The sequence below is a fragment of the Typopeltis vanoorti genome, chromosome 11 (assembly GCF_054136105.1).
Source record: "Typopeltis vanoorti isolate ZY-2024b chromosome 11, IOZ_Tvanoo_1.0, whole genome shotgun sequence".
Classification (NCBI taxonomy): Eukaryota; Metazoa; Arthropoda; class Arachnida; order Uropygi; family Thelyphonidae; genus Typopeltis; species Typopeltis vanoorti.
Window position 1 is genome coordinate 89,055,750 of NC_143559.1, and position 22,262 is coordinate 89,078,011.

The 22,262-nt window shown below is 35.1% G+C and overlaps 1 protein-coding gene across 5 annotated transcripts in view; it reads left to right on the forward strand.

Annotated features, from left to right (window-relative positions):
• Window positions 1–22,262, forward strand: part of LOC150101835 (uncharacterized) — a 574,375-nt gene that overhangs the window by 274,029 nt on the left and 278,084 nt on the right. For all 5 annotated transcript variants that reach the window (XM_090400439.1, XM_090400440.1, XM_090400442.1 and 2 more), the window contains one exon: window positions 19,956–21,015. In XM_090400439.1, coding sequence (XP_090256565.1) covers window positions 19,956–21,015 — 1,060 coding nt within the window. The remainder of the gene's footprint in view (window positions 1–19,955; window positions 21,016–22,262) is intronic.

Here is a 22,262-nt window from a genome sequence, read left to right on the forward strand (position 1 = left end):
ATACTGTTTGTTCTCATATACTTCTTGCTTGCTCACCATCCAGTCTTCTCTCATTTCATTCTCTACACTTGAGCTTCTGATTTCACACTGAGGATGAAACATCCTGATGAACTGCTTATTGAATACCACGACTGCGTCCTCTGCAGCAGTTACCAATCTCTCACTTTCATCCATCATTATTATCTTACCGTAATCATTCTTCTTTCTACTTGTCACATATTGAAAAACTCACGAAGGTTTTTCTTGGACTGTTTACTAATTACTGCTTGTACTGCATTTTGCTGTCTTCTTACCAACGAATCACTGTCCTGGCCTGCTCTCTATACTCTTGCTGCAACTAATTACACAGGCCTGCAAAATTCGAGTCATGAAAAGTTGTCTGGAAACTATTAACTGTTTCTGATTTATTTTTGACCACTGATTTCAAATATCTCTTCCATTTTTCTCTATCATGTAAGGATTTTTCACAAATGGATCTTCAGTATTACAGTAAAATAGCTTTAAAATGCATTATATTAAGTAAAATAACTATTTAAAATTTTCCATAAACATTTTTGGAATGAAAAGTACTGGAAAAAAATTTTTTAATTAAAGTCATTAAAAATTAATCTTTAGTACATACTTTATATTTCATCATGGTGTCTTTTTCTTTCAAAGATTCTTTTTGAACTTTTTCTGTCAAATTGTTTTCCCGGGTCATCTCTGTGCAACATCTAGCAATAGTCCACCATCATGTTGACATTCTACCTGCCCTGATACCTTCTTTCCATCTTCTTGATGTCTTGGCGGAATCGCTCTCCTTGCTCTTCACTGACAGTTCCCAGATTCTCAGGAAAGTAGTCTAAATGAGAGTTGAGAAAGTGCACTTTTAAGTTTATGGAGTATCCCAAATCCTTGAATTTCTGTAGCATGTCTTCCACAATCATTTTATAGTTGGGGTCCTTGTGATAATGGTAATAATTATTACCATTATTCATCATGTGCTGCTTTCAAAGTGCATTCTTCTAGTTCTAGATTCCATGCTTAATCACCTAATTTATCCATTTTACACCCACCTTATTCAGCCTTTTGACTTTTGGAATACATTGATGCTGTTAAGTAATTCTTTGTCAGTTCCCAAGTAGGATTTATTTCTTTTTTGCTCAACTCCTCGTACTATCTTATAGTTCCAAGCTGTCTCTAAAGCTTCTCATAATTGCCAACCTTGTAATCCCACATTTATCCTTTCCTCTCAAGTCTTCATATGGTAGCCGCAACCCACGTGATTTTCTAACCACTCTCACCAACTGCAAGAAATTGCAAAAGCCCACTTACAATTACATCCTCTGATGAAACAATCAGATCTAAAACTGTTGATCCTCGTGTGCCCTCCTTTACATACTGCTTGTCAAGAACTCAAGTAATTCAATTTCCTTATTCCCAAATTCTCTCTCTCTTCATTCTGATTTATACTGCCATAATTAAAATCATCTATAATAATCACCCTTCTCTTATTCACTAACCAAAGTTGCCTGTACATTTCTTCATCATCACCCTCCACATTCCCTGTCCTATGTTTAGCAGCATCTGACTAAGTATCTCTTCTTGTCAACCTCCACCTCACACCACACTGCCTCTAACTGTTGCCACCATTTCCCTCTTCCATGTCTACCTTATTTGGACATAATTCCCTGCTATCATTTACAGCACTCACCCTTCCTTGTCCTTTCTTTCTTTGCAAAAAAACAACTGTATCCTTCCATTTCTATTCCTATTAAGATATCCTCTTCTTTTAACCATGTTTCACTTATTCCAATGATTTTGGAGTGAATGAACTCAATCAGTGAAACAATTTCATCTCCCTTATTTCTCATACTCCTGGAATTTGTAAATAAACACAGAAATTCACTCTTAGTGGGTCTATAACTAGTCCTACCCATGCCACTTAGGATTTTCCTACCACACCTGCATTTGCCCAATCACGTTTATCACTGCTTACTATATATATCTACTTAGTTTCAACTACCCCACTCACATCTGGATCTATTCTTTTTCTATACTGATCATCCTCATACATACGTTCACTACTACTTTCAACATCCACTCTCCCTATGCTGTGTGGCATATGAATAGAATGGATTCAAAAAAATTATTAAATTAGCAAGAAACTGGAAAACGAAAACACCAGTTATTATTATTATTATTATTATTAAACAAGACCTCATGGAGTCAAAGACTCATCTAGGAGGTCCTTTTATCTCACACACATCTCATCATACCGGGTCTTAAACACATTCAAACTCCTTGCAGACACCACACTCTCAGGCAAGGCATTCCAATCATTCACAACTCTGCATGAAAAAAACCTGCCTCTCACTCCCCTACTCACACCCTCTTTATACAGTTTCCAGGCATGACCTCTGGTTCTCCCCTGATCTCCCACTATTCTCTGTAGAACTTCTCCACCATTGATCCTATAACAACCCCTTACCAACTTGTAGGTCTCTATCATATCTCATATCTGTTGATAGACAGAAGTCTATAAACTTCTGAAAAAGTATTACAGAGCATCAGTTGATTGAATTTTTCATTATATGGAAATTGAAGAGAGGATAAAAGGAATTTAAGTTAAGTTTATGTGCATTTAAGAAAGGAGTGAGAGCTACATTTTTCTCTCATAGAAGAGGAAAGTAAGTGGAACTGGTTGTTTAAGTGGTGAATGCATCTAATGTAAAGATGTCTAAGAGAAGGTATAACAGATGGTATGGAGGTGATGTATGACCTCCTTTCATGAAACAACTCTCTGGAGGTCTCTAATAGTGATGATAATATTTATCTAAAATCTGAGATAGATAAATAATTAGAAGGGGAAAAAAAAAAAAAAAATATATATATATATATATATATATCTTGAATGAAAATTTCCAGCTTAGTTGGCCAAGTGGTTTTTGATGGATTTTTTCGTATTTTATGGAGGGTGGGGAAAGGACGAGGGATCTATGAAAGCTGAGAATGAATGCTGCTAAGAAGGGAATGAGGGGTAGATTTTTCTCTCATAGGGTGGTGCATGATTAGAATGGATTGCCATTAGATGTTGTGTAAGCAAGTGGTGTGAACGAATTCAAGAATAAGTATGATAGCTGGTGCGTGTAGTATGTAGCCTCCCTTGATAAGTTCCTGACTTTCCCGGAGGTCTCTCTTAATAAGAATAATAATATTTGCTCTCCTCCAAATGTGGTTTGAATCTCACAGTATCTTTGTGAGTCTTTAGATGGTAAATGATGCTCATTAACAAGTATGAGACCAACACAATGATCATTAGTGGAAAATGACTTGAAAAGTATTTGGTCTCTAGAGTGGTATTCCAGTGATTGCCTAACCTTTTGTACACCAACATTTATTAATGTATGTACTGTCATGGAAAGGATTCATTTAATGAAAACAGATATATAGATACACACGTAAATAAGTAAGTAAATAACTGATAGGTTAGAATTTGCCTACTTTCCATAGGATTACAAAAGCCGAAAGAATTAGTTTTTTGTGATTCTTGATTTCTTTCTCTCAAAGAATGTATAGGATACTATGATAGTTCTGCATGATTCAAATTTACTAGTACAAACTTAATTCTTGAAAGGAAACTAGTGATAATTTTACTATCTTCTTATCAGCTGTTTTCTTCCAAGATCTTGCTTTTGGAGTTGAATTTCAGTGTGGGTTGCAGCAAGATAAGTAAATTTTATATTTAAATGTGTGCCAATATTGTCTAAATAATAGATTAACCCTCCTACTGGCTGAGGTGGATGAAATAGCCAGACTACCTCAGAATTTTTCATGGATCAAAACTTCATCAGCATTCTATCTTTTATCAATTATTTACCCTCCTCTGGTGTTAATCCCTTAACAGCGATTTTAGAGCCACTAGCGGATTAGCTGTGGTGGAGGACTTTTGAGTCACTTGTCTTTACATGTACTGTGGTACTTGGAATTTGCTTTACTGTACTAGGATATTTTATCGTTTTTTTTTTCTTTTTTTTTTCCTGCACAATTTATTGTGTCTCTTTCCAAAAATAGAAGTTTCACATCTGCAAAAATAAATAATCAATCCTGAAATGACCACAGATTTTTTGCGATGAATATACTTTAGTAATAGTAAATTTCCTTCATTTACTGACAATATAGATTCTTTTTTTGTGAATTTTCAAATGTTTGTTTGCATTTTAAATATTTTGTTAAATATTTATATATTTAAATAACATTTAGCGAAATAAATATGACATTTTGCTTTCTTTCTTTGCAAAATACCTTTATATGGATAGTCTAGTCATATTTCAATATTCAAAATTAAGTGGATATTGAGCAACAAATGATTATAAACTTCATTACTCGGTTTCCAATATTGTGTATTTTTTAGTATCAAAAATCTATACCTAATGATATTTTATCAGAGACTCTTAGCCTTCTTCTTTTGCTTAATATTGCAACAGATTTTTTTTTTTTGTAGGATGCACATTACTGTAATATCCAGTGCTTAACCACTGTAGATATTTTGAAAATATAATAGGAAAGATATCCTGTATGGAATGATTCAAAATTTATGCTCATTTTTAAGATTTTTTTTACTGCAACTCCCCCTCCCCCCACCTTCTCCCCTGTCCTGGAACTCAGTTACATAACAACTTTAAATTTCTACTGGTTTGAAAGCTTTCAGAGTATTCAAAATCTCTTATTTCAGTTTACCGTTTTGACCAAAGAAATAAAGCAATAATATTGTTGTATATTCGAAGTTTCTAATTCTGTACTCTTTCTTTGCATCTGAAATCAGCTATTCAGTGGTTCTGCTGAAATTATTCTAAGATTTAGAAATACTATGCTATATTTTCAATATATAAAACTGTTTATGCATACTACACAAAAGAAAGTTCAGTAGTATTATTTTTGTTTGTTTTTCTTTAAAAAAATCTAAATATCACTACTTCTGCTGCTGGTTGCTATTTCTAAAATAATCTATGTCTTAGAAATACTTGATAAGATTCTCTTAGCGGAAGAAAAGCTAAAGGCCTATTACTCTCGGTGCTATTGAGAAAGGAAAGAGAGAACACTAAAGTTCCTCAAGCTGTAGTGCAGAATACATCAAGAATGTTGTTTCCTTTTCGATTGTTGATTACAGATATCCTAACAGAAATACTGACATTTATTTTACATGCTGATACATCATTTATGCCAAAATAATTTCTTTATTTATAATGATCAGTTTCACGTTTATTATCGAAAAATTATAAATAATTTCATACAATTATCTTGAAAAAGAGGATTTGAATTATTTTAAAAGAAAAGGTGCATATGCTTTTCATCATATTTTTTTTTTTTGGGGGGGAGGGGATATAGACCTTTTCAATTTGCAGATATTACAGAGAATTTATTTCATAAATCGCTCGCAAGACAACTGTTACAAACGTAAATCACTTGGGGAACATATCCAGTCATTTTAGTGTAAAATAGTAGCAAAGGTTTAGTTACTTTAGTGATATAACCTAGAAGAAAATGTTATGTCTGTCAATATTAGAATCTTACATGAATAATTTTTCCGGCATGATTTCTCTATTCGTTATAATATAAACAATTTCCGGATTTTTTTCCCTCCTGCATACTCCATGTTATATGCAGTGATTTCTTCTTTGTACTAAAAGAAAAAAAAAAAAATCAGATGACAGAAGAAAAATATGTAGTATTTTCTTTTCCACTGGGTGAATTTACAATGTTCTTTCTTTGTGTTTTGCAGAGAAAGTGCAAATGATTTTTTTCTTACTATTTTTGCCATTATAACATCTGATATAATTATAAGAGTGACATTTTACCGTTTTTCTCCCACACCAGAAACAGAAATAAGGTAGTAATAATACTGTTGATTCTGTCAAACTTCATTGTGGCAGAAATTTTTATTACAAAACTTTGTAATATATATATATATATATATATATATCTCCGAAACAAGAAATTTGGATCCCATATCGCATTACTGTTGAGTGTTGGCAAGGTGAAAATTTTCACGTTATTATTTATATATTTTATTTCTTAATTTTATTTATTTATTATTTTTTTTTTTTGGTGAAATAGTTTACCTGGTATACTCTTTCCAGTTCAATAGGAACTGGAAAGAGTATTCCACTTCCTCTTATATTTTATTCCTTCAAAAATATGAAAATATAATTCTGTGTTATAAAAAGAACTTAAAAATTCACCTTCAAGATGAAAAGGAAACAGTACATTCATGTATCGCTCCATCAATATTTGTAGTCCTGAAAAGAAACATTTTTTATTTCATACTGTTCAGAATTTAAAATTCTTGAACAGTGTGGAACACCCTGAAGCAAGGGTAAACAAACAAAGCAGTTTTACACTCAGGGCACCAGATTTTTGTTTCCTTTCTGATATTTTTTTATTACATACACAACATTTTCGTGCAGGTATTTTTTTATTAGCCGTTGGTGGTAGATTTTCGGGATAATAGTTGGAGTTAGCAGCGTTCAACCTCAGATGTCTGGCAAGATTACCTGTTTCTCTGCTTGCTGAAGAAGGCGCATGTGCATGTAGCAATGCTTTCACGATTTCTATTCTGTATTCTAGATATGTTATGGTAGACAAAAATTTTTTTCTTGTGCAGGAGGAAACTGTTCCAAATAACAAAATCCGATATATGTCCAAACACTTTTTTGTAATATTTTTTGTGCTGTTTCCTCATTACAGAGTAGAATGATAGCTGCTGAAGGCGAAGGCTCCAACTTTTCTGCATCGCACGAAGTTTCCTTTGCTTACCCTGAATGTTACTGCTGCTTGCCATCTCATAAATGAATCGTGTCTTGGGTATACTTACTAATTATTCCTTTCTGCTCAGCTCTAAGCTAACGGAGATTACTAATGCACCCCCCACTGAGAAGCAGAACAATAGAACATGCAGCACACTAAAGAGCCTCAAGCAATATCTGAATATTTTACATGCAGAAATTATTTGTTTGGTTTTTCCATCTTTCTTTATTCTGATATTGTATTTGAAGGATGGCAGTGATTTTGAATATTAATTTTGCCTATAACCAAATATCACATAATTTCCTGATTTATAATAATCAGGAAATAATATGTATATTTTCTGATTTATATTTTGCTAATTTATAATAATCACCACATAGTTTCTGTATCGAAAAATTAAAGTTATGTGGAGCAGTTACTAGAGAGAGAAATAACGAATTAAATAAAAACTGCATCTACGTTTCATAACAGTTTTCGGGTGCGTGATAGTGAAGCAACGTGGGGGGGGGGGGGTAAACCATCAAAGGCGAAATAAAGTTCAATTCTATTGTAAAAATATGGAAATGAAATTTCACATTTGATATATATATTTTGAATGATAAAATATAAGCAAATGTATCGCTCACTTTAAAAATTGGACTATAATATCTGAATTATACAGAAAATATACATATAAATTTAAATCATAACTGTTAATTTCATTTTGTAATGACCAATTATACAAGGAAACTGAGAAAGTGAAAGTACAAAGAACAATCGAGTATTATTATTATTATTCTTAACTGACCCACACACCTACCTCTAAAGAAAAAAAATTAGTGATGTGATTAAAGAATTTCATGTTATTCTCTATAAAGCAAAGTTACTCAAGTGTGTCCTAAAGGAAATCTGTGAAGTATTATTCGATTTCGATGATTTAGAACAACAATAAAAATAATATAATCTGGAACATCGGCAGCAAGTTTTTCTTTTCTTTTTTTTTTTTGAAATAATATTTCAAATAATTATTGTAAATTAATTTCTTCGAGAACAAATTAAATGTATTATAATTACGGCTATTTTGCCTGCTTCAATTTAGGAGTGCCCCTGTTTAAATGTCATTGGCTATTTACTCATGGATTCTTAGGGCATTGTAAGGGTAAATGCATCAAAAAGTATATGTAACATAAGGAACAGAAATTTACACATACCTTTTTCTGGGTGTTGCTGCTTTTCCTCTTTCTGCGATGTCGAAAAACTACTGAGTGTGTGTGTGGGGGGGGTAGGCAATTTGGTAGAATTAAGTTAGACATAAAGTAGGACAGTTTACAGCTGCAGCTGTAAACTGTCCTACTTTGGCCAAACAGGCAGGACAGCAAATATCAGAATCTCAGAACACAAGGATTACATCCGATTTCACCAGTACAGCCACTCTGGGCTTGCAGACCATGCTCTGGATACTCGCCACAGAATAAGATGGAAGAAAGCCACAGTAATACACCGCAGCAAGTTCAAGTATGAAAGACTATTCATGGAATCAGCCTCGGCCCTTAGGAACATGCCATACCTCAACAAATTTGGATGCATGAGACTGCCCCAAATTTGGGAAACTTTTATCAGAAGAACTTCAGCCCAAAGGCCAAGAACTACCAATATAGCCCGCCAGGGGGCACCATCAGGACTTTAGAAAAACGCTACCTTCCTAGATTCAGTCTCATTTGCTGTTATTAGTACTTGTGTGCACGTGTCTTTGTAGTAAGTTCCCAAGAAGATGGCAACGTGACGTTTGCCGAAATATCGGAAAGTATATATTAAAGTTTATTTCTATATTTCTAGTATACGCTGTCAATTCCTTAAATATTAGTTATCATGTTTAACCAGCGTATAAGCCTCTCAACAAGAATAATGCAATGATGATGTACTGTTATTTTCAGTATGAAATATCTGTACAGGCGGTTCCAGGGTTACGGATGACCTGACTTATAGCGTTCCATACTTATGGACTCCCAAGGCTCTCCATAAGGATAATTAATAATTTGGGAACTAATTTCTTTTGTGTAAGTGAACAAATCTGCACTTTGCTGCATTATTAAAGCAGCTCTTCCTGTTATTTGGAAGTAAAATTTAAGGGCCTGGGTCACACTTGCCATGTTTGAAGATTGATTCTTGAACTGTTTTATTCCTGCTGTGGAAGATTATTGTTCATAAAAGAAAATTCTGCTTGTGCCGGACAGTGCTCCTGGACATTCAACATCTTTAGATGACCTTCACTCTAATGTAAAGGTCGTATTTTTACCACCCAGCACTACATCGTTACTACAGCCAGGGAGTCATTTCTGCATCTAAGGATTATTACTTACGGCATACATTCCCACAAGCCTTCAGGGCTACAAAAGGTAATGTGATGACCTTGAGAAAATTCCGAAAGAAATATAACATCCATAATGACATCAAAAACATTGCTGATTCTTCGGAGAAATGAATCAATCAACAATTAAAGGGATGTGGAACAAACTGTTCCTCAATTCTGTGATGATTTTCGTGGCTTCACAGACGACATCGCCGAAGTCAAAAAAGCTGTGGTGGATAGTGGCAATGCACTACAATTGGACATAAATGAAAATGATGTGATTGACTTACGAGTCCCATTCACAAGAATTAACCAATGAAGACCTTATTGATAACAAACAACCCTAGATACCTTTTTCAAGAAACCAACTTCAGTGGTAAGCTCCCCTCCTCCAGAAACAGAATCAAATCTTGATCTCCATCATCATCATCTTCCGATTAACGTTAGCCTACCTTCTTGCCTCAGAAATGCCTCTTCTGTTAAGCAAGACATTGATGTACTGTCTTTAAAATTTTTTTAAATTTCTCCTATCTCCTATCTAAACTTTTTGTATGAGTTTTTTTTTGTTGTTGTTTTGTTTGTTTGTTTGAATTAAAAGAAAGAGCACAATAGTTTCTGTAACTTTTATTACAGTACAGGGTCATTATTATTATCATATTATTGTTATAATTATTATTATTACCGCATATGCACTGTTCATCAAGGATCCAAGTTACCTACAAATCGACTTAAAGACTTTCTCAAGAACGTATCTCGTTTGTAACTCGGGGACTGCCTGTACTTTCATTTCATTAAAGATAATTACTGTGGTTATCGTGTAATTTATTGTTTATAGATATTGATAATTTTTTCACTTGATTATACTATAAATCAAAGATGCCAAGAAAGTATATTCTTGGTTTAACCCTATATCCAAGTGTAAGCAAACAGTGTTTGCATATCAAGTATCTTCACAACTACTTTACTTATATATAAAGGCTAGTGACTTCACATCAATAGCCGTAGTATCCCATAATGTATCTTTAATTTATAGTATAACCAAGTGAAAAAACTTTTAACATTTAAATACTGTCTTGCGTATTGCTAGTTTGGTGGTTAGGCTAATTTCTATCTCCATATAAATTTATTTGACTGACTCCCCACCAGCTTTAATTACTCAATTATCTATTTCCAAATTGAGTTTGCCATGTTTACTAAAAATTGTGCTTAAATAATCAAATATTTTGCTTGTTCTATACTTTGATTTACGTTTTCTCAAACCTCTCCTCAACTAATATTCCAAAGTTATTCAGTATCAAGCCTCTGGAATGTTCATTATATACAATATGTTTTTTGACTCATTTCTGAATCCTCTCCAGAGATATCTCATCACCAAGAACACCAGGTTGGAAATTTATACACATTGGTTTGGTTATAATCTAATGCAGTGAAACTCTTTGTCTCTGTTTAGTATCTATATAATGTGTCATATTTATGATAGATTGGTGCTACATGCTATAAAGATGATACAGCATATAGCATTATCATAAAATAGCACACTAGTATACTGTCTTTACAACTTGTGTAGCGTCTCTGACAACTGTGGATCCCTGTTGACTGTCGCTTCCAGATTTAAAATGTCGTTCATCTCCTATAGCAGGGGTGTTCAACCCGTCAATCGTGGAGCGATTTTTGGTTGATCTCTTGTGTATTCCTCCTTACTTACAAATTTAATTAAAACTGAAAACATAATATTTTATTTATCATTATTTTATATTATTTTTAATTCGCTTTAAATGTATTGTTATTGTTTATTTTTTGTTAAAATTGTCAAATCAGTAATTTTCTTATAAGTCCAGGTAAATGAATTAATTTTGATCAGTGGAAATCAAACAGCGAACCGAGTGAATAGGATTATAAGCAAAGTGTAAAAACTCGATTGTAGCTTAAATATTAAATATTCCAAAGCACATTACATTGATTTTTTACTTAGGTTAAGTCCCATGTGAATATTATAAAAAAATAAACTTTGTTTGTCTCGGTATAGTTTATATTAGATGTTTTTGTAAATAACTCTTTTGAAGCTAACTGATACTGCTTTAATAAGAATATGTTAGAGTGTTAAAAACAAAGGCAATGTTTTTGTCGCTGAAGCTGTACATGGTGGCATTAGAAAGATTGTTATTGAAACTTGTATGTATGAGAAAGGCTTGCAGGCTCTAAGTATAAACATCTCCGAAGTCAATCAGAAAGAGTTCAAACAACTTTCCGATGGGCAGCAACTTACAATCAAGAGAAAGTGGAGGAGGACAAAAGGCGTGCCAAATTTGAAACTTAAGATGAAAGACTCATACCGATTCTTTGGGGATTACCAAACTTCATGCGAGGTCTCAGAGGAGGGCTAATAAAAAGGGACTGAAGCAAGCAGAAGAGGTCCTGGTTCCAGAATGGCTGTCAGAGAGGAGGCTGCCCGGTCCAGAGTCGCCATCAGAGAGACTGCCCAGATCCACGTTGCTGGAGAGAGAGGAGTTTCCCGCTTCCAGAAAGGAGCTTCTCAGTTCGAGATGTTGCTAGAGAGAGAGAGACTACTTCTAGGCTGCAGACAAGGTTTCAAATTGCCGAAAGGAAGAGTTCTGATTGCCGGAGAAAAGTTTCCAGGCCAGGTTAATGTCAGACATTCACCAGTGTGTTGTGTTTTCATTACAATTTGATGAATCAAATGACTTCACTGATATTGCTCAGTTAATGGTATTTATTCACATGGTATTTCAAGATTATTCAAGTAAAGAAGAACTTTTGAAAATTATACCATTACTGGGAAGGACTAGGGGAGAAGACATTTTTTTGGCATTTGATGAATTTGTGAAACAACACGAATTTCCGCTTTTAAAACTTGTGTCTATTACTACTGATGGTGCTCCTGCAATGATAGGTAATAAATCAGGCTTCATTTCATTATGTAAAAAGGATGGCAAATATCCATATTTTTTAACGTACCGCTGTATTATTCACCAACAAGTATTGTGTAGTAAAAGATTAAACACAAAAGATGTTTTTGGATATTCCATTTAAAATTGTAAATTCTGTTCGAGGAAATGCCTTGCAACGGCAATTATTTAAATTATAGGCAGATGATGATAGGGAACTTGTGTTGTACAATAATGTTCGCTGGCTCAGCAGAAGTCAATTTTTAGAAAGATTTCTTGTATTAATTAACGATATAAAAATTTTTCTTGATGAAAAAGGAGATATTTATCCACAATTGAGTGATAAAAGATGGTTGTTACACTTATCATTTTTAGTAGATTTCTGTACGAAATTAAGCAATTTAAATTTAGAGTTACAAGGTAGAGATAAAAATTTAATTGCCATGTGAAGTTCAATGAAAACTTTCCAACAATACTTACTTTTATTAAAGAAAAATATAAATGACCGCGAATTTAGACATCTCCCATATTTATTAAAAATTTTTGAACAAAATCAAGAAATGCTTTGCTGTGATTTAAAAGAATTTATTTGTGAAATAGAATTAGTTGAGGAAGAAATAAATTCAAGATTTAAAGATTTTAATAAAACTGAAATGACTGTATCTTTTATCAGTAATCTATTTCAAGAAAACTTGAACATCACAGAAATTTTAAAGAAAATTAGTGAGCTGTTTGATATAAACCAAGCTGAAGTAGAACTTGAGATAATAAACATTCAGAATAGTTTACATTTAAAATCAATAAACAATGAAGTCATTTGGAAGTATGCACATGAAAAATTCCCAATATTAACTGATATTGCACGAAAAATTCTGTCATGTTTGTTTCGGATCGACATACTTGTCAGAATCAGCTTTTTCAAATATGACCGTCATAAAAAATCAATTAAGAAACCAAATTACAAATGATCATTTGGATGATTGTCTGTGATTGACAACTTCGTCATATCAACCTGACTATGAAAATGTTGCGAGGTCCAAACAATGCCAAATTTCACATTAACTTTTTTTTTTTTTTTTTTTTTAATCAACCAGCATTTTCTGTAACTTGTGAGTTTGTAATCAATCTGTTGTTTTTTCTAACTTTGGTTTTCCAAAATAGAGAAATAAATATTTTATTCCAATATATATATATATATTTTTGTTATATTAAAATAATTAAAAGTGGATAAATAAATTTTTAAATGCACAAATAAAGTATTTAGTTGTGTATTTTTTTTAGTTGTTTATTTGTGCGTAATCAGATATCAGGTTGGGGGAACGTGATGTATATAAGAAAGTAGATCGCCGAATAACATAAAAGAGTAGATCGCCGAATAACCTTTTATTCGGTGATATAACTTTTTATAGAAAAGTAGCTTGTGTAGTAAAAAAGGTTGAACACCAATGTCCTATAGTATACCACACGCAGCATTGAGTAGGATGAGAGTTATGGCTGATTGCTTTGACTATGGGACTAGAAATCATGTCTGCCATTTGGATATGATGCAGATTTCCTCATTTGACCCTTTCAAAGTTCTTTTTTTTAATTTGTTCTTAATTTGTCAACAACTATTTCTTTAATATAGGAAGATGAAGACTGATGAAAGATGAAATGATTATTGCTTCTCTTCAACAGCCTTTGTACACTTTTTGGAGAAGAACCAAGGCTTTATATAGGGGACGAGAATATAAAGTGAAATGTCAGATATCTCTAAGAAAGGAAATCAAGCATAGTTGGCATTGTTGTGCAAGTGCTGCTTCAAAGAAAAAAATCAACACTAGGTTGTGATCTAAATTGCCTAGACAAACAACATTCATAGTATAATTAGAAGGATTATCTGTGAGGAAGTGATCAAGAGTGTTGAAAATGATCAAACAATGGAAATTGAGCATTCACTGTTACACTGGCTGCTAGTTTGTGGGTTGCTGTATACTGCTGGTAGGTACAAGTGTGTTGTGATGGATTAAAGAGTACCAGATTTGATGTAAAAGCATCCCTTTTTTTTTGTTTTTTTTGTTGCACTGTAGAGGATACTTTATCATTTCAGCTGCTTCTTTGAATGCTCTTGAGTAAAAGCAGTAATCAATGTGAATGGAAGAGATGAATGCAAGGTGAATCAGAGTAGGAGTGAAAGAGTCATGGGAATGATAGAAGAGGAGAGAGGGAATTAGAAGAATGCTTGGGAGTGCTGAAACAAGGGATAGAGAGATGCCAAGATGGCAGGTAAGTAGGGGAACACAGAGAGAAAGTGTCAGAGGAGAGAGAATGAGGGATGCAGGTGACCAATCAAGGAACAGAGTGGTGAGAGGTGTGATGTATGGAGACTCGATGATCCATGGTACGCAAGATAGGATGCCAGAGAAGTGTTTGCCTAGAAGAACGATAGAAAGTGTGACTATGGCAATTAAGTGGGATGAAAGGATGGATGAGATGATTGTGATGGTGGACACGCATGACTTGAGAGACAGTGTAAATAGGGTGGCGAGAGATCGGAGATTCATGCTTGAGGTTGTACAGAAGAAGACTCAGAGAGTGAAGATAGTGTTTATTTCCCAGGTATGATAATGATGAGCTGAGTAGAAGAGCATTGATAATGAATAGCATGATAGCCAGCATGTATCAGAAGAGAGGATTGGAATACATGCATGCTTGGAGGACATTTGAGCACAGAAAGGAACTGTATGCAAGAGACATTTGCATTTGAATGAGAAAAGATGTAGGTATCTAGAGAGATTGCTGTTCTCTGAACGAGTCGATGTATCATTGAAGAGAAACTAGAAGTACCAGGATGGATGGGAGAAGGGGGGGGAATACATCGGGTAAAGCTGAGTACAGTGGAGTCAGGAGTGGATAAGGATAGGTATAGAAACAGTGACATTTTTATGCTTTACACTAATGCCACGAGTATCCAGAATAAAGGAGAAGAATTGGTGGTGCTTGTAGCATCAGTCTGAAGATTATTGAGATCTCTGAGATATGGTTGAAGGAAGATGATGTACTAACAGGAATAGAAATAGCAGGGTACAGCATTTTTTTGAAAGGATAGGAAGGGAAAATGTGGTGGTGCAGTACTGCTTATGATAAGTGATGAATTATGTCCTCTCAGAGTGGAGACTTTGGAGGGCAGTGACACTAATGGTTTTGATAGCATATAGTGTGAAGTAGACGTGAGCAAGACAGGATATTTAGTGAGGTGTTGCTACAAGCCATGAGCACTGAAGATGAGGAGCAGGAGATGTTTAGGCAGTTGAGCTTGGTAAGAAGAATGATTGTTATGGGAGATTTTAACTATGGCAGTATAAATTGGGAAGAGGAAAATGCATGTATAGAATTCTTGAGGGACATATGTCTTAAGCAACATGTAATAGAAGGAACACAAGGGTTAAGAGTTTTGGATTTGGTCATAGCATCAGAAGAGCTGATTATAACTGTGATGGCATCTCTTCCCTCAGTTGGAGAGAGTGACCACATGGTTTTGACTCATAGAAGATAAATAGACATGCAGGAGTATCAAAGAGAAGGGAATGTGTGTGGAATTATAAGGCAGGTGATTATAATAGTCTTAGATATCAACGTGGGAGAGTTCCATGGAGGGAGTAATTGGAAGGCTATCATTAGCATTTGGGAAATTGTGAAGGAATATTTGTTAGCAGCAATAGTAAGCTGTATTCCATGAGTGAAGAAGTGGACACAATTTGGTGTAAAGTGAATGACAAACAATATCAAACAGGAACTGCAGGTGAAAAAGAGGCTATGGAGTAGATATAAGGAGACAGATGGAGAGCAGGTGCATGAAGAATATAAGATTCAAGCCAGGAGAGTGAATAGTATGGTAAGTATGGATAATGACACTGTGGGATAAAAATGGGAATAAAGTGACTGATGCAGAGAACATAGTGGAGTTGTTCAGTGAATACATTATTGGAGTATTTCATCCTGGAGAAGTAAGTTTTAATACTAGAGGGATAGAGCAGGTTCGAGGTTTAGAGGTGTGAGAGGAGAGAGTGTTTCAAATACCGAGTACTCTGGATGTCGATAAAGCTATTTGACTGGATGGAATTTCGCTTCAAGTTTGGAAAGAATGTGCTAAAGAACTGACAGCTCTCTTGATCTGGCTTTTCAATGAAAGTCTGGCTATGGGAAAGGTACCCAGAGAATGGAAGGAAGGTAAGATAGTGCCATTGTATAAGGGTGGTAGCTGACTGGAAGTGTCTAAGTATAGGCCAGTTTGTGTTTCATTAGTTGTTGTTAAGATCTTGGAAAAATTAGTGAGGGACCATATATGGTGTTGGACAGATGAAGGTAATATTATCTGTGAGAGTCAACATGGATTTGTTAAGGAGTGCTCTTGCTTTAGTAATATGATTGCCTTTTATAATAACACTACAAGAGCGGTTGATGAAGGAAAGGCACATTCTTTTTTTTTTTATTTGGATTTTTCAAAGTCATTTGACCGGGTGCCACATAATAAGCTGGTATTTAAGTTACAGCACATGGGTTTAGATGTCAGGTTAGTCAATTGGATTCAGGATTGGCTATCTGATAGGTATCAGAGAGTTATGTATGGTGGTGCAATATCAAGGAGGCAGAAGGTTACAAGTAGAATCCCACAGGGCTTAGTACTGGGACCTGTATAGTGAAGGTAACTAACAGAACTGCTGCAATACTGAGAAGGACGTTGACTTGCAGAGATAAGAGTTATTGTTCCATTGTATAAGACACTGATCAGACCACACTTAGACTATATATATGGTTATCAAATTTGTTCCCCAGGATTTGAATTGGATAAATTAACCGTGGAAAAGGTACAGAGGTGGATAACAAAAACTGGTTTCAGGACTATACAATGTTGCATAGTCCTGTTGTATTAGTCCATCAGCTGAGGAAATGTGGACTTCAGAGTTTGGTAGATAGAAGAAGGAGAAATGATATGATTGAGACTTTTAAACTGTTGAGAGGTAGTTACAGGGTTGATACTGTGGAGTTTTTTCGCTTGGTGGATCAAAGGGAAAGAGCAAGGACAAGGGGCCATTCCTGGAAGCTACAAAAGGAAGCTGTGAGTAAGACTGTGAGGAGTGGTTTCTTTGCATGGAGGGTGGTTGAACCATGGAATGCATTGCCTGATAGAGTGGGAAAGCACGAACGGTCAATGAATTCAAGGAGTGGTATGATAGACTGTGTTTTCTAGGAAGGACCTCCCATGACAAGTCTTTTGACTCCATGGATGCCTGATTTCAGTCATCTGAAACCTCCTAAACCATCACATCTGCCACTTAAAAAACCAGATGTCTACAAGAACAGTTGCAACTGAGGTCTACACTACATAGGACAAACTGGCAGATCTGGGGAGATATGCTGATTGGAAGACATCAAGGATGTTGAGAATGAAAGAAAGCACAAATCAGGGATGGCAGCACATACAACAGATACAAAACATTTAGGAGAATGGCAACAAAATGAAATGCCCTATATTGATTACCACTTTTACTCAAGAGCATTCAAAGAATCAGCTGAAATGATGAAGAATCCTTTACTCAATAGCATTCAAAGAATCAGTTAAAGTGATGAATCATCCTCTACACTGTAACAAAATACAAGGGATGATTTTACATCAAATCTGGTCTTCCTTAATCCATCATGACACATGCATCTACCAGCAGTATACAGCAACCCCAGCATATCCAGTTCAGCTGTCACTGCGTTATAGAACGTGAGCAAGTTACTGAGGCATGATCTACCCTTCACAAAACCATGCTGTCCCCCCCCCCCCCATACAGTATCCCATTTTCATCTATCTAATCTTGTATTTTCCTCTTGACTATTTTCTCCAAGACCTTGACAACAATTCCTGATATGCTGATCGGCCTGTAACTTTCAACAGTAGTCTTGGAACCTCCTTTATGCAGTGGAACTATTTTTCCCTCTTTCCACCCCCTTGGGATTAACCCAGACCCGAGACTCAAATTAAACAAAATGGTCAAAGGCACTGACAATTCTTTAGCCTCTTCTCGTACGACATGAGCTGGTATACCATCCAATCCCGCAGATGAATTGACATCGAGGTTTTGTAATAGCCTATTCACCTCCACTTCATTCACCACAATTCCCGGATAAGCTGTTGGTTCTTCCATTTTGCAATGTCACCACCTGGATGATATACTCTTGCAAAGTGCTCACTCAGTAATTCTACTGAATCGGTTACCTCCCTACCATCAGCATTCTTTAAAATCAATCTGCCTTATACATTTTTTCTTTTATTGCAACATATCGAAAAAACTGTTTGGGATTCTCTTTAACCTGCATGGCTAATGTTCTTTCATAATCTGCTTTTGCTTTTCTTACCACGCTTGTTACCTTTCTGGCCTGGGCTTTATACCGTTCATGTGCCTGCAGGTCACCTTTCTCCTTAAATTCCCTCCACAGTTGTTTCTTTTTTTGCAGCTCAAGCTTAATGGTGTTATTCATCCATTTAATCCCTACTTGATTTATTATTCGGACCCTAGGTATACAGTCAGCCATTGCCTCCTGCAAACACTCCTTAACCGCCTCCCATGCACTATCAACATACAGCCCTTGCAGTTTTACATGCCATGGCACTGAACCAATCAAACGCCTAAGCTTGTCATACTTACCAGCTCGATAATTCCACATGTACCTGTCTTAATTGTAAACTTCACACCTTTAGCCACCTCCAAAGTCAAGACCCTATGATCACTCTCACTAATTGGTGGCAATGTGGTCATGTTTGTTACAGTCAAATCCTCAGATGCAATTACTAGCTCAAGCACTCTCTGACCCCTAGTATTTTCCATTACATGCTGTCGCAGATAGTTATCCCTTAATAACCGCATAAAATCCAATTCCTTCCTCCTGTGTGTCCTCTCCTCCCTCCAATCAATGCTACCATAGTTGAAATCTCCCATAATAATTACCCTCCTTCCACTCATTTCTTCTATTTGCTTATGCATACTATCTTCACCATCTTTTCCATCACCTGGTCTATTTTATATTTTTATTTTATATTCTGCTGATAACAGCAGAATATAAAATAAAGTTAAGAATTGCAGCAGATTTTCTTATATATGTTTAGAGCAAAAGCGAGTGTGAACAAGATTAAACAAATTCAAATGCGCGTCATCCTGTAACCAGTGAACTCACGCAAGTTCAAGTTTTTACTTGTTTATGCTAAACTATTTGTTAGAACTAGGATCAGAATAAAATAAGATCTTAATGAATAATAACAAATAAGTGATTATAAATAATTCGTTTAAGACAGATTTCTAAAATGTAATTAAAATTTAAACAAAAATATAATTTATTTTAATATAATTAATGAAGAATATATTTTTTTAAGTATATCCTCCTCACCTGAAATCTTTGGCACCTTTACTATCCTGGTGCCTGTGTGCATTGCACATATTGCCACCGTGCCCCTGATGACAAAGCAAAGACTGCATGTATATTCAATTCTCACTATGATGAACACCATTTTGGATATGCTTCATAACAAAGTGTTAATTTTTATCTCTTTCCATAAGTTTGCTGTTGTCAGTGATAGAGTTGATGTGTTAAGATGGTCTTTTATATACAATAAATATAAAATGCAGTTTCTACAAATTCATTGTTTAATTTTTGAAATGCAAATTTTGAAATAACAAATAATGTTACTCATCATTAAAATAATTTAATCTTATTACTTGTTTTCTAATTAATAAACAGCTTAATGTTTTTGCAATTTAATCAGATGCAGAAACATTAATTTAAACTGTTCATTAATTAGAAAATAAGTAATATGATTGAATTATTTTAATGATTTGATGAATCACTTGGAGTGAAATGAGGGCAATTTCATTAATTATTGAACAATAATATGTTACATTTTATATTTTTAGGCATTAACTGGTAATATCATGGAGGAAGACACTCGCATTGTTGCCATGTTAATAAGAAACCAGATTTCATCACTACTGCGAGAAAGACATTTATATCAACAGCAGCATCAACAAACTCATGGGACACAAGAACAAAGCCAGCAGACTTCTTCTCATCAGCAAGATAACCTGCAGCAGGTTCATCAAGTTAATCAGAACATTCAAGTATCTCATATTTTACAAACTTCTGAACATCAAGCACAGCTTCCAGTGCAGTCTTATCTAAAACCATCCCAAATAGACTCAGTTAATATATCTCAAGATAATCAACAGATTCAGCCACAGCATTTCCAATCATCTCTACAGCAGTTCACTCAGCTTCAGGCCCAACAAATTTCACAAGTTCCTCAGATATCTCAGCTGCAACAAATTCAGTCAGTTCCTCAGTTTTCGCAGCCACAGCAAATTCAGAGTATTCATCAACTTCCCCAATCTCAGCAAATTCAGACTATGCCACAGGTTCCTCAACCTCACCAGATCACACAGCTCTCTCATCCTCAACAAATTCAGCATGGTCCTCAGAGTCCTCAGCATCAGTTTCAGCACATTCCATCAGTGATATCATCACACCAGCAGGCATCTCAGATCTCACATCCACAAGTCCATCAGCTTCTTCAATATTCTTCACAGTTAACTCAACATTCTTCACAACCTATATGCTATCAGCCTCAGCCAATTCATCCTCCTCAGCTTCCACAACAACAACAACATATATCCCAACATCCTCAGCACATTCAACAACAAGGTATCCAGCCACAGGAGTTTTCAGCACAGTTGCAAGAAATTCAAACATCTCTTCTTCAATCTCAGGTGCAGGATATGCATCACCCACCTATTCAGCCCCAAAATTTCCAACATTTTCAGCAGTCAGATTTTAGAAACCAATTGCACCATGACTATGTTCAGGAAATTCCAACATTACATCAGCAGACATCTTCTGAAGTTCCCAGTTTAAGTAATGGGAACCAAAGTGTTATTGATAATTGTATGCAGCCAGAATTATCTTCTTTAGCAACAGAAGGTAACTTAATTCATAGAGTTAATTTCTTTTTTTTTCAGGTAACATTGGTAATAGCAATTTTATAATCTTTTGTTGAGTTAGGAAGGAACAGTCATTGAAAGATTTTCAGTAATTACTGAATCCTAAATATAACTGACATTATTGCACAAAGCACATCACAGTCTTATAGTGAGCTATTTTTTCTCGGTCTCCTAAATTAGATAAATCAAATAGTAAATATCCACTTATTTTTCAACTTGGATCAGTCAAATGCTGGACAAAGGTTTCCTTCAGTTTTCTCCATTCAGTTCTTATTTCTGCTTTCTTCATTTATTGCACTCCAGGAATCCTTTTGAGTTTCATGTTGCCATCCTTGCTTCAGTCTTTTCCCTTTGACTTCTCTTGGTCTCAATAATTTAGGGCCTGTTGCATTGCTACATCTACTATAAGAAAAGTGCCCAACATATTGCAATCCACTTTGAATGCATGATATACATATATTATTGATCTTTTGAAATGAAAGAGTGTCGTCTTTGTTCCCTTAGCAAATCGATGCTGTCCACCCAAGAGAATGTCATTGTTGTCAACCCATTTCTGGATCTTGACTCTCACTAATGTCTAAAACGCACATAATTTGAAGCTCAAGTCTTGTCACCTCACTTATGAGACAGCAAATTTGCCTTTCTTCCACTTCTTTTGAACATGGCCCAGCATAAGACTCATATTAAATGTGTATGTCATCTCCCTGGCACATTCCCTCAAAGCGCTTGGTAATATATCATCAAATTCCATCATCAACATCAAGTTTACACAATTCTCTATATGCTTCCTGCTCACTCACTCATAATCAGTCTCTCCTCCTCCTCCTCCCTTTCCACTTCACTCAAACTCTGCACGAACTCTTATTCACAAAGATGAAATGCATTTATGAACTGCTCATTTATTATCTCAGCTGTATCCTCTGCAGCACTATCTTTTTACAGTTTTCTTCAACTAATGTCATACTTCCATAATCATTCTTTTTGCTAGGTTTTTTTTTTTTTTTGGCTTCATTAGCTAACTGGTGCTCTTCTGGCCTGTTGTTTGTATTCCTTCCTCATGGAACTGATTATTACCACTCATCTTATTCTGCCTCCATAATGCCTTCTTCCTCTATATGTCATGCTTAATCTCTGAATTCAACTATTTCACATCTGTGTTATTTAACTTTCTGACCCTCAGAATATGACATTGTTTCTACTAGATAATTCTTGAATATCACCCAAGCA